This window comes from Vulpes vulpes, chromosome 3 (genome assembly GCF_048418805.1).
Source record: "Vulpes vulpes isolate BD-2025 chromosome 3, VulVul3, whole genome shotgun sequence".
In the NCBI taxonomy this organism is placed as follows: domain Eukaryota; kingdom Metazoa; phylum Chordata; class Mammalia; order Carnivora; family Canidae; genus Vulpes; species Vulpes vulpes.
The window spans coordinates 86321338-86335218 of NC_132782.1; the positions used below are offsets into that span (position 1 = coordinate 86321338).

The window sequence follows — 13881 nt, forward strand, 5'->3', positions numbered from 1 at the left end:
AACAGCGACGGTCAAGAGAGAAATGAGCAGCCTGATGATTCTTGCCCCTGCCCCTCAAAATATCTACATCCCATTTTACGGTTTAAAATCAAGAGTTGAAAAAAAAAAAAAAATAAAATAAAATAAAATAAAATAAAATAAAATAAAATCAAGAGTTGTTGGGGCGTCTGGGTGGTGGGTAGCCCAGTGGTTGGGCATCTGCCTTCAGCCCAGGGTGTGATCCTGGAGATCCAGGATCAAGTCCCACATCAGGCTCCCTGCATGGAACCTGCTTCTCCCTCTGCCTGTGTCTCTGCCTCTGTGTGTCTCTCATGAGTAAATAAATAAAATCTTTTAAAAAATAAAATAAGGGCAGCTCCGGTGGCCCAGCAGTTTGGCGCAGCCTTTGGCCCGGGATGTGATCCTGGAGACCCGGGATCAAGTCCCACATCGGGCTCCCTGCATGGAGCCTGCTTCTCCCTCTGCCTGTGTCTCTGCCTCTCTATCATGAATAAATAAGTAAAAAATCTTTAAAAAAAAAATAAAATAAAATGTGATATGCTAACATATATGCTTCTTAATAATACACTAAATAATAATATCTAGGGACGCCTGGGTGGCTCAGTAGTTGAGGGTCTGCCTTCAACTCAGGGCATGATCCCGGAGACCCGGGATTGAGTCCCATATCGGGCTCTATGGAGCCTGCTTCTTCCTCTGCCTGTGTCTCTGCCTCTCTGTGTCTCTCATCTGTAAGAGGTAACTCTTAAATAACAGCTCTTGATTTTTTTTAAAGATTTTATTTATTCATCTTACAGAAAGGAAAGAAATATTTAATAATTATTTTTAAAAACCTATCAACCACCCTAACACTTAAATCAATTCTAGAAATAGCTAAATAGTTACTGCTTTAATGAACCCTCTTATTATCAAACTGTGGTTTTAAAGAACCTCGAGAATGTAAAATAATAAATGCAACCCAGATGTTCACTAAAAAAATGAAAACAAGATTGTTTTTACTTCATAGCAACCAGTAGGTCAACCCATTTCCTCCTTCAGAGAATTCTCAGAGGACCACAAACTCCACTCGAAGACCATGTGTTTCATATGTATCTGTCCAGAGAAAAAGGAAACTCTGCTGTCCAAAATAAACGGAGAATATTATATGTTCCCATGAAAGTGAATTAGAAAATTGCAGTGAGGCCGGGTTTACAGGCTGCCAAACATCTGGATGAAAACTGAAAAAAAAAAAAAAATCACTAATTACCTAGATATTGGGAAATACTTTTCAATCATCATTAAAATGTCCAGATTTATAGCAAACTGCTTTTATTAATTACAGAAATCAGTTTTTCAAAAGCAAGAGTAATTAAAAATAACCCTGCTGAGAGTTTAAAACGGAACTTATTTTCTACTATTTGAATAATGTTCCTGGTGAGTTATGGAAAACTAAGTCAGCTGAAAGAGTAAATTTGCTCTGAGAAAGCAAATTACCAAATCTTCTTAGACAACTAAACTGACTCAGGTGAATATAGTATTTACATAATACTCTACGTATCCCAAATAAATGCTTGCAGAATTGTCTTCAGACAAATTTATAAAACCCTGCAGAATCTAATGTCTTCTTTCGTGTTAACTGGGGAGCTGACTATAGGATGTCGGTAAGTTTAATTTCAAAAATCAGGATGAAGAGCCATGTATCTTCTATTCTTATTTAAATGATTTACTATTCTCCTACCACTCCAAAAGTGAATTTTAAGCAGCTTTTCAGCTACTTGGACACCTATATTTTCACCTCCCACATTTCAATAGGCCATCTTCTCGCTGACTGATAAACCTGCTTCCTAAAGGATCTGCTAATAACTTTTTATTTTTATTTATTTTTTTTTTAATTTTTATTTATTTATGATAGTCACAGAGAGAGAGAGAGAGAGGCAGAGACACAGGCAGAGGGAGAAACAGGTTCCATGCACCGGGAGCCCGACGTGGGATTCGATCCCAGGTCTCCAGGATCGCGCCCTGGGTCAAAGGCAGGCGCCAAACCGCTGCGCCACCCAGGGATCCCCATGCTAATAACTTTTTAAAACGAATCCATCTCTCCCAAAGTTATTCATGCTAAGAGCGTGACCAGGCCAACAGCAACACTGTACTAACTCACCCAGCAGAAATTACTGTTGGTCCTCTACCTAAATGATTTAGGTAGGTCCTCTTACCTAAACCTAAGAAGCGTTTCAAGGCAAAACACACAAAATCCTTCCCTGGCCAAGCCCCACCCCTGTGGCTTTCCTGCCACTCTCATCCTGGGGCAAACTTCCACCCAAGGGCGTGGTGCCTGCTTTTCCTAAAGCAGGCAAACATCTTTCCCGGTCCCTCCTAAGCCTGCTCCCTGCCTTTCCCCCAGGCCAGTAGACACTTCTCTGTCCAGTGCACCTCTCAAGCACAATCAGGGCACCCTCTCTTCCAAAACATGGCTCCTCCCTTAACTTCTGTACAACCTCTGAGAAGCCCCCGACATCACTGGCTCCCCTTTCCCAGTCTGCTTTATGGGGCTGTCCCCAGCCCTGGGACTTTCCCCTTCCTCTCAACTTGCTTCCCTAAAAGTGATCTCATTCATCCAGTCCCATGAACTGAAATGAATGAAAGCCTTTCCAACACATATCTCCCACCCAATCAGGTCTTCTAAGCCGCCAACTCTCACAGCCGCCTGCCCTTCTACCATCTCCACTGGGATGTTTCACTTACAAATCCACTTTTAAAAATCCTAAGATGATGCTTCTCGTAAAAGCTGACTAGTTTGTTACAGACCAACCTGTCTGCCAAGAACAACTAAAAGAGTTGACAAATCATAAGAAGCAACTGTGTGAAGGTATCGGGGATCTACCAACGCAGTGTGGACTCAGGAGGCCAGGATCCCAGAGACAAGTGCAGAGAAGTGAGCCCAAAACCTGAACCACTTTTCTCTTTGAGACATTTGCCAATTCACTGCAGAAGCCAAGAGGCCAAAAAGCTAAGCAGAAACAAGTGGTGGAGAATCTGAGCAGGCCGGCAAAGCCTCCAGCAGCCTCAGGGGACCAGGGAAGAGCTCAGGGGCTGCCAGATAGAAGGAGCTTAGTAAACACCCCAGGCTTTCAGAGAGGACCACCAGACAACTACACCAGGATGGGGGTAAACCAGAAGCAGACCTATGCTCACAGTTCTAAAGTGGTGTTCCCCTACTTCTGCCTGCCAGAAGCCTCCCTTGAGGAAAACTGCCCGAGTCTCAAATTACCTCCACAATTTTTTATACTCATTGTCTACAAGTTAATTAACAGGTATGTCTAGAGTCAGGAGCACACGACTGAAAACCTAGGGCAGAATAGACAACAGAATAAACTCATGGGCTATCCAAATACTGACATTATCAGACATGGACTTTAAAATAACTATGATTAACAGAACAAGGAAATTGGGACACCTGGGTGGGCCAGGCGTGATCCCAGAGTCCTGGGATCCAGTTCCGCGTTGGGCTCAACGCGGAACTGCTTCTCCATCTGCCTATCTCTCTGCCTCTGTCTCTCAAAAATAAATAAAATCTTTAAAAAAAAAATAGAACAAGGAAATTAGTTTACATGACAAAAAATTTCAGCAGAAAATTGGAATCTAAAAACAGAATCAAGAAAGTTGGGGGCATCTGGGTGGTTCAGCCCCTAACTGCCTTTGGCACAGGTCATGGTCTTGGGGATCCTGAGATTGAGCCCCACATCAGGCTCCCTGCTCTGTGGGGAGTCTGCTTCTCCCTCTTCCTTGCGGCCCCCACACTCGTGCTTGCTGCCTCTCAAATAAATAAAATCTTTAAAAAAAAAAAAAATCAAGAAAGCAAAAGGCAGCAGTAACTGAAATTAAAAACTCCAGAGATGGGTTTCATTGCAGGCTGGAGACGAAGAAAGGATTACTCTGCAGGAATATGGGTCAAAAGGAAATATTCAGAGGGAAGCATTGAACAGATAACAAGGATGAAGAGTCTGAGAGACACACAGAACATGATGACAAGGTGGAGTCCCAGAAGGAGAGATGGGGAATGCAGCCAAAGGATCGAATGAAGAGATAATGAGCACCAATTCTCCAACTCCAACTCTAACATAAGATTAAGTCTTGTCACGGCATCACCGAAAAGCAGAACCACCACCACCAATCCCAACAAGGACAGATTCAAGGAAACCACATCTGGACACATCACAGTAACAGCTCAAAATGAAAGGCAAAAAGAAGAATCTTAAAAGCAGCCTAAGCAGGCGAGGAGGGGGTGATGAGGCAGAAGACATGACCTTCAAAAGGACAAGACAGATACAGCTGACTTGTCAACAGAATCCATGGAAGCCAGAGGCATTGAAATGACGGGTCAAAACACTGCAAGAAATTAACTTGATAACCTACCACTGTAGACCCAATGAAACTGTCCTTCAGAAGTGAGAGCAAAGTAATGACATTTTTGACAAAAAAAACCACATAAGAATTCTCCAAATGGCTTTCTCCTATCCCCACCTCCTCCGACCTTCCATTCTCAGGCAGCCGCACCAGCATCACCACCTTGTCACATGAGCCAGAACCGGGCGGGAAGTCCTCTCTGATTCCTGCACCTCTGGCCTCCCAGATGTCGTCGGCATGTCCATCTGATTCTCCAAAACACATCTCATCACTGGTGAAGCAACGCATCATTTCTTCCTCAGGAGACAGGCCAACGCTTGGAAGTCTGATACATGCCCAGAGCTGAGGAGCTTGTCCCCAGTGAGAAAACAGTCTGTGAGCAGGTAAGGAAACCAAGAGCATGCCTATACTCGCACGTGCAGTTCTGAAGCTGCCGTCTAGAAAAGCGCCCCAATGTCTGTAGAAGCAGACAAGTCCAGGAGTTCCCCTGGGTATGGTTTGTAAGAGCAACGTAAAATTTACAGAGAAGTCCAACAGAGTGGATGCCTGGGTGGTTCAGCGGTTGAGCGTCTACTTTCAGTAAGGGTGTGATCCTGGAGTTCTGAGATCGAGTCCTGCACCTGCGGGGAGCCTGTTTTTCCCTCTGCCTATGTCTCTGCCTTCTCTGTCTGTCATGAATGAGTAAATGAGATGTTAAAAGAAGAAGAAGAAGAAGAAGAAGAAGAAGAAGAAGAAGAAGAAGAAGAAGAAGAAGAAGAAGAAGAAAGAAGAAGAAGAAGAAGAAGAAAGAAGAAGAAAGAAGAAAGAAGAAAGAAGAAAGAAGAAAGAAGAAAGAAGAAGAAGAAGAAGAAGAAGAGAAGAAAAAAGTCCAACATGGGACAAGATACATAAAATGTTACAGCAATTCTGTGAAATAAATAGGGTCTCCAAATGGTAACATAGATAATCTCAAATGCAAGCTGCAGAACATTCCAGATAGGATGATGCCATTTTTATAATTTTAAACAAACTGAGACCTTTACCTCATCTACAGGCACACGCGTATATGTTAAAGTATGAAAACCATACCATGGGACCCAAGCAAACTCACATCTGCCCTTAGGAAATACCCCTAAGGATGTGAGTCGGACCAGGAATCATTCAACAAGTGACCTTAACTTTATTTGACATCTGTTAACATACATTCACTGAAGGCCTACTATGTACTGTGTTCTAGGTCATGAAATATAGTAAAAATATTTTTTAAGTTTTTAAAGGGCTATTTTAAAAAAAAAAATTGTAACAGTATGTGGCATACCAAGCCAAAAATATTTACTACCCAGCTCTCTTACAGAAAGCTGGCAGGCCCCCGGACTAGAGCATACGGAACCTCACTGACAGGTCCTGGGGGCCACAGTACAGATACAGAGAAAGTTCTAGGCTGAGAATAGTGCAGACTCAGAGACGGGGTGACATGATCTGCTCTAAAGGGATCGTTCAGGCCACTATGCAGGGAAAACATCAGGCAGCTAAGGCAAAAGAAACAAAAGATGGCCCCAAAATTTTGGCCAGAGCAGAAACAATGTTGCCGTATGCAGAGATTGAGGCTTACCTGTAATGCTTGTGATTTTTTGTTTGTTTTTTTTACACAAAAGACCTAAAACAATGTAACATCGGCAGTATTCTCTTAACTATGAGCAATGGGAACATGAGTGTTTCACTGTTTTCTGTTTTTTTTTTTTTTTAAGTGACACCCTCAAGGTGTGTATTTTTTATTTTTTTTTTATTTATTTATTCATGATAGAGAGACAGAGAGAGAGGCAGAGACACAGGAGGAGGGAGAAGCAGGCTCCATGCTGGGAGCCTGACGTGGGACTCGATCCCGGGACTCCAGGATCGCGCCCTGGGCCAAAGGCAGGCGCCAAATCACTGAGCCACCCAGGGATCCCCTGTTTTCTGTGTCTTTACATAGATCATATATCTCTTTCCCTTCACTGCTGCCTCAGCTGCCCAATCCCCCAAGATCCTGTGACTCTCACATGAACACCTGCCATGCTCCCACTTCAGCAGTGAGGTCCCCACATCCTTCCTCCCCTCCTGGGATCCACCCTCCACTCAGTGGCCAGGATCACTCTTCTTAGAAAGGCAGGGGGTGCAATGGCGAAGAATGTGGCCTCTGGAGCCAGAATACCTGGACTCGAATCCCTGCCCCACCCCTGACTAGCTATAACATGTGACAAAAGTCGTTTAGCTTCCCTATGCCTCCGATACCTGCAAATGGTGACGTTAAGTGTCTAACAGGGTAAGTTAAGATACGTAAAGCACGCGGAACAAGGCCCAACACAGAGAGCGTTATGTAAACACTGGCTAAAATTATTGAAACATAAGTCATATGCCATTGCCCTGTTTAAAATCCTTCATAGTCTTCACATGCTTAGAACAAAATGTGAATTCCTTACCTACTGAAACTGCTGCCTCCAGCCCACACCCTGGCCCGCTCTCCCTTTAGGTGACACCTGACAGAGCATTTCTTCCTAAAGGCTTCCTCTGCCTCTCTACACCCCCACCCCGCCCCAGGTGATGTTCTTTAACACACTCAGCATAATCTGCCATTATTTTATGTGTCTGTTTACATTTCCTGTCCATCTCCAATCTCAACAAAAGCTCTGGGAATGCAGGAAATTCATCTCCCTTATTCATGGCTACTCACCCTTGTGCTAAAAGCACAGGACCTGGCATTTGGTAGGGCTGTTATCAATATTTGTTGAATCAATGTTTGAGAAGAGAATATGCTCTAAAAACACCGATTGTGTCACATTTTTTAAAAAAGATTTACTTATGAGAGGAGCAGAGGGAGAGAGAATCCTGAAGCAGACTCCCCTCAGGGCCCCACACAGGGCTGGATCCCAGGACCCTGATATCATGACCCGAGCAGAAGAGTTAGCTGCCCAACTGACTGAGCCACCTAGATGCTCCTAAACATTCAAGAAAACAGTGATTTCCTGTGCAAAGATTGAAAATACAGGTAACCTATTTTATAATTTTCTACATTTTTTTAAAGATTTTAGGGATCCCTGGGTGGCGCAGTGGTTTAGCGCCTGCCTTTGCCCCAGGGCGCGATCCTGGAGACCCAGGATCGAATCCCACATCGGGCTCCCGGTGCATGGAGCCTGCTTCTCCCTCTGCCTGTGTCTCTGCCTCTCTCTCTCTCTCTCTCTGTGTGACTATCATAAATAAATTTTAAAAAAATAAATAAATAAAGATTTTATTCTTTTATTTGAGAGAGCAAGTGTGCATGTGCTCATGGGGGGGGGGGGGGGGGGGCAGAGGGAGAAGGAGGCTCTTGCTAAGAGCCCAAACTGAGGCTCATGATCTCAGGCCTGGGATCACCACCTGAGCCAAAGTTGGATGCTTAACCTACTGAGCCACTCAGGTGCCCCTAAACTGTTATGCTTTAATATATAAAAATACTCTCAGGGTACCTGGGTAGCTCAGTTGGGTAAGCATCTGACTCTTGATTTCAGCTCAGGTCATGATCTCAGGGTCATGAGATAAAGCTCCGCAGGCTCCCGCATCGGGCTCCACGCTGGGCATGGAGCCTGCTTAAGATTCTGTCTCCCCCTCTGCTGCCTCACCCCTTCCCTACATGCTCTCTAGAGTGTGCATGTGGTCTCTCCCCCTCTCTCTTAAAAAAAAAAAAAAATCATGAAGTGCTTGCTCATTCCTTTCTACAACTTCATTCACCATCTGGGTATAAGATGCATTTGATGAGGCTCCTGAAGGTGGACACTTGGGTTCTCTTTTACTATCACACACAAAGCAGTGAGTAACCATGTACCTATAGTATCTCCAACATGCACAAATACACCTGCAGATTAAATTCCAAGAGCTGTTATTGCTGGCTCAAAGGATTTACACACGCGCAATTGTTTTAAAAAGCTGCTGCTGCCCAATGCTGCTGTATCCATCAGGATCCACCCAGAGAAACAGAAGGCCCTCTAAGGAGCTGAAATGGAGGAAATTTCATACAAGGAGTTGGTCACACACATGATGGAAAAGCTGAGAAGTCAAACAGGAAATGGTAAGAGAACCCAGAGACCAGCAAGAGCAAGAAGCTGCTACCATTTCTAAGTTGGAGGGCCAAATGGAGGAGGTGTTTCTAAAGCTCAGAGGACTCAGTCAATGGGCAGGAGCTGAACCACAGGAGACAAGGCAACTACCAGAGACGGTCTGAGGCAGAACAAGAGGAGGAGAGAACCCCATTTCCTCCCTCTTCCAGCCATCAATCTCCCCCATCCCCCATCGCCCAAATCCAGCACCAAGCCAGCTGACTCAAAGGTCTGGGAAATGTTGCCTGCAGGGGTGAGTGAGTCCCTTGGCCGGCCAGCCAGGGAAGAGCAGGTGATGGATCTGAGCCAACAGGATACAGGCTGGCGCTGTAACTAATTTACCCTCCTACAGCCAACAGATGGTTTCAAACGTGGGGGTCCCTGCTTGTCTGACAGGTGAAAGGTGGGCTCTCAACCTGGTCTTAATTTGTATTTATTTCATTACGAGTGAAGCTGAGCACCTTTTCATGTGAAGCACACGCTTAATCCTCATCTACACCGTTTGGGAGGCGGGGAGAAGAAAACCGGTAGAGTCATTCACTTCATCTGCCACAGATGGTCCACTCAGGAGCATCATGCAGGCAGATTCCCAAACTGAGCATTAAGATGGTGGCAATGAGCCAAACTAGCCAGTCACCTGCCAAGCAGAGACAAAGCTCAAGAACTGTTCTAGAAAATTGAGAGGCAACAAAGCCCCAAAGGAATTAAAAATACCTTAACTACACTCTGCACACATTATAAGTAACAATGTGTTCTTGTAATCTTGTTCCTCCTCAGAATTGCCTTCCTACCATTCACATCACCATCCTCTCCCCTTATCTTGCATTGAAAGAACAAAATAATACCCTGGACAAAAATTTAAATTATAAAAATAATTCATTTTGGAAGTCTTTTAACCCCACTCACACAGAAGCAAAAAAGGGCTCTTAAGTGACCTTCCGTGCCTGTGTAACTACCCTTTGAATAGATTATTTACCCTATCTTGTAAACAAGCTGCAGCTCACTTCCCCATGTACAGTTCAAAGTTCTACCCTATACTCTAAAAATATAGTTTTTGTTGACTGGCAACTGAAATTATTCTCTTTCAAAGGGCTGGACTTTATTTTCAAAAATGTGAGGTTTTAAAGCAAAGACTTTTTTTTAAAAAATCTAAATGGCAGTAATAACTATAAAGAATTTTAAAGAGGTATATGTTAACTTCAAGATCTCCAAAAATAGTTAAATATAAGCACATCAAATGTATACAATAATCACTTTATAATGACTTATTTCAAAACTCTAAGGCTCTCACTTATCCAAAAATATACTTCTAAGATTGCCAAATTTATTTTCAAGTGTCTTCTACAAGGAAGATGAATGAAAAAAAAAAAAAAAAAAAAAAAACACCTCATCGATAAAAGTGGTCTTTGAGCACCTACCATGCTGCCGGGTATTTTAGCAGACAAATAACTGCTCATTGTTGACTGTTCTAGTGAGGGAGATTAAAAACAATCACATCCCTTTCCTAACACAGGATGTTTTATAAGTTTTTTTTTAATTCAAATTTGAAAGTAATACACATCATTTCAGAAACTTGGAAAATAGACAAATAAAACAAAATATCCCTAGTATCACCAGATTTTACATTGTTTCAACCACAATACATAAAGCAACTGCTTGTTTTTAATGGTTGGAACATTTCATCGATAACCCCCCTACCCCCCCATAATTTAGCACCTTTCTCCTATTAGGCATTGCCTTTCCCAATTTTCTGCCATTACAAATAGCATAATGCACATCTTTGGGTACAAGATTTTTTATTTTTTATTTTTCTTCTGAATCTCTCTCCTGGGAAAGCAACCTTGCAAGTAAGTTTTAAAACTTTTGATACTTAATAACATCCTTTGTTACAACACTCAAGATCTATAAACTGCAGGGCCACACTGACTTCCTTTTCTAATCTTTACATCTGCCTTTTACCTTCAAGCTGGCTTCATTTCTGTATTCACAGAGTCGGAAACGCCTTCCAAACAAAATCGCCAAGCCAGCAACGTCAAACGTTTAAGTATTATGGCGGTTTATTTTCTAAGAAGGAAAAACTGCTACATGCCTGTTGTTACCAAATCCTGACAGGCAGGAAGCAGGGTATCTACGAGAATCCTTTGCTTAGAGTCTTCAGACAGACAGCCTGGCTGTAGGAGGGCTTGCAACTGGGCTCCTTCTTTCCACAGCACTTTCTTTCATAAACAACACACCCACTCGGTGCCACAGTGCTACCCCTAGCTTTAACTGTGAGAACTGAATTTGCCAAATGCCACCGAGGGTGCCAAATTCCCACCATCGCAGCCGCATCGCTTCTTGGGGCACCAAACCTTTCCCCCTGGGCAGCACTTACAGTCCAGAAGGCACCTTGATTAACCACTTCAACCTGAAAGCGTTCGATACTGCTGATTCTTACAGGCAGCTGCTCCAGCAGCCTGTAATTAAGATTTTTTTCCCCCCCAAAACGCTCCCTCATTACAAGGGGTTCTGAAGATTCGGTCGGTCAGCATAAAGGAGGTTTTCAGCACAGTAGAGGAAAAACCTCAACTTCGGGTGTCCCTGTAAGATAGGGGTATTAACCCTGCACTTTCCAAACCAACGACCCCCTCCATACACACGCGTAAGGCTGCTGCTCAGACATAATTCGCAGCATGACACAACAGTAATTTGCATGCCACTAAGTAATCTACGACGAAGGCAAATCCTCCTGCAAGGGGTAACCGAACGGCAGGCACACACAGCCTGGCGGTTTTCGGTCTTGCCTCAGCGCCGGCTGCCCCTCCCGACTCCGACCCTCGGCTGCTCGGACTTATTTTCCTGGCCGACCCTGTATAACGTTCCTTATTTCGTAAAATGCGTGTGCCCTGGGTGCCCCCTCTTCGTGGAAGCCTCCTCACTGACCACCTCTGACCCAAAGCCCGGTGCCTGGCACGGCTTTCAACCCCGTCGCCCCACCCGTCCCTCTTGAACCTGGAGGATCCCCAATTGGAAACTTTCCCCTTCCCATTTCCCGGGGACACCCCCCCCTTTCCCACCACCTGAGAAAAGACGCCACGGGGGTCAGCCTCCTGCGGTCAGGCTCCGGAGGGCGTGGACGCCCTTGGCGACGAGAGGCGGGGAAGGTCGCCCCCAAGGTACCCCGCCCCCGGAGGGCGACCCCCCACGACCTCCTCTGAGCCCCCAGCCCGGGGCCACCCCGGCCGCAGGCGACCCCGGCCTCGCCTCGGACCCCCGCTCCGGCTCGGCAGCGACCCCGCCGGTCCCCTCCCCTGTGCCCCGAGCCGGCGCGCCGCGGGCCTGGATGGTCGCCAGCAGGCACGGGCGCTGCCCGGACCTCCGACCCCGGCCCCGGCCGGGCCGCCCCGCCTCCGCCCGGCTCCCCCGCGAGCCGCGACCCCCGCCCCCCGCCCCAGGCCGCCAGCCCGGCCGGCCACACCTCCGACACTCACCGCCGCCGCCCTCGCCCCCGCCGCCGCCGCCGTCTTCGTCCATGTTGAGGCCGCTCCCGCTGCCGGCGAGCCCGGGGCCGCGGGCGGTGGGCGCCGCGGGTGCGGAGCGCGCGAGCGGCCGGGCGGCTCCAGCAGCGCGCGCGCCGGGTCGCGGCCCGGGCCTCCTCCTGCCGGGCGGGGCGCTCGCCGCTCGGCGCGCCGTCACGTGACGCGCAGGCCCCGCCCCCAGCTGCGGTGGGCGGGGCCTGGGGCGCGCGGCCCCGCCCGCGGGAACGCGCCCGGCCCCGCCCGGACCGCTCCGCGCGGGCCGGGTGGGGCTGAGCGTAGACCCTGGGGGCGGGGGGCGCGGCGACCCCTGCCCCGCCCCCCGCCCCCGCGGGGACTGCAGACGCCTGCGGGGTCCTGGGCGCGGGATGCCACTTCTGCAGACGCACGTGCGCTCAGGAGAAAAAGCTCAAGAAACGCACTCCTTCAAAAGTCGGGCCTTCCCGCTTCGGCCCCAGGGCATTTCCGAGTAATTCCAGGCTCTCGGCTTCCTGATGGATCCTGGAGGCGCTGCTTTGCCGGTGGGGAGCGTACTTTGAAATTAACCAAGTGTCAGGCTGGTCTCCAACCCCAGACCCGCACACCTGGGGACCCACCCCAGCGGGCTCTGCAGGGGCTGGTCGGGTCGGCTGGCCTCGGATGCTCTCGCAGTGTCTCTAAAGTCTCCTTTGGAGAGCTGCCAGCTGCCCTGGATTTAGGACGCCGAAGGAGCTCTGAATTCAATTTCCCGTGGGCGCAGCCAGGGTCCTAAGTGCAGGCCTCGTGGACACAAGGCCTTGGCCTGCCCTGCCCCAGATCTCTGCATTTCCTTCCTCACTGGGCGTCTGGCTTCCAGGGTCTCCCCCCAGCTGAATGGGGCCCCTGCCCAGCCTTTCTGTTCATCTCGCCTGAACTAAATTGCATTAAAGAAAAGAAAACGCTGTAATGGAGGAGGTAATTCATCTCTAATATAATTTTCCAGCAACTGTTTTATATTTGCAAATGGCCTGTTTAGTGCAAGGATCCTTCCGCTGTCATTTATCCAAGTGGACAGTTTTTACCTTTTTGTTCAAGGTTGTGGGATGATTCCAGAGTCCACAATCTCCTAATAACCTCTAGAATTAAACAGCCATCCTTCCTGTGCTTCAGAGTGATAGGGCACACTTCTGGGAGCAAAGAAGATATTTGGCAGCTTACATAACAAATAAGCAACAGAAAAGGGGGCTGGGGGGATCCCTGGGTGGCGCAGCGGTTTGGCGCCTGCCTTTGGCCCAGGGCGCGATCCTGGAGACCCGGGATCGAGTCCCACGTCGGGCTCCCGGTGCATGGAGCCTGCTTCTCCCTCTGCCTGTGTCTCTGCCTCTCTCTCTCTCTGTGTGACTATCATAAATAAATAAATAAAAATTTATAAAAAGAAAGAAAGAAAAGGGGGCTGGGTGTCATGAGTTGTAGATTTGACCAGCCTAGAGATGTGGCTTCCCCATCTTGTCCCTGTCTGCTTGGTTATCTTGAAGATAATCTCATGGTTACCAAGAAAAATGACAGCACATATTGAACTTGATAGTGTGATATGTGGAGCTTTGAACTCAAAGATACTATCAATTAGAAAAGCCTTTAAATGTCAAATTACTAATTCTTTATGCTTCTTAATGTGTGATCCAAGGTGCTTCTCTCAAAGTATAAACCTGAAAATTGCTCTCTGATGTCCATCTAAGACAATTCCCATCAGAGTAAAGCATGGCCCAGTTATCTGCAAGCAGAATGTTGTATTATCACCACGGCTGAGCCCTGGCCTCCATTTTGACAAACCCTGCAAAAATGTTGGGGGAATACAGGCTTAGGGTGTCATTTTGTTCTTCAAGGGAGGAATCAGAAGACTTCAAAACCTTCACTACTCAAAGAAATTACTATCTAATGGG

The 13881-nt window shown here is 46.9% G+C and overlaps 1 protein-coding gene across 2 annotated transcripts in view; it reads right to left on the minus strand.

The window, feature by feature from the left end:
- Positions 1-12101, minus strand: part of CYTH3 (cytohesin 3) — an 86738-nt gene extending 74637 nt beyond the window's left edge. Inside the window, exon 1 of one of the 2 annotated variants that reach the window (XM_072753165.1) lies at positions 11939-12101. In XM_072753165.1, the coding sequence (XP_072609266.1) occupies positions 11939-11981 (43 nt within the window). In that variant the 5' untranslated portion in view covers positions 11982-12101. The remainder of the gene's footprint in view (positions 1-11938) is intronic. The other variant, XM_072753166.1, reaches the window with a different exon arrangement.
- Between the last annotated feature and the right edge of the window lie 1780 nt (positions 12102-13881).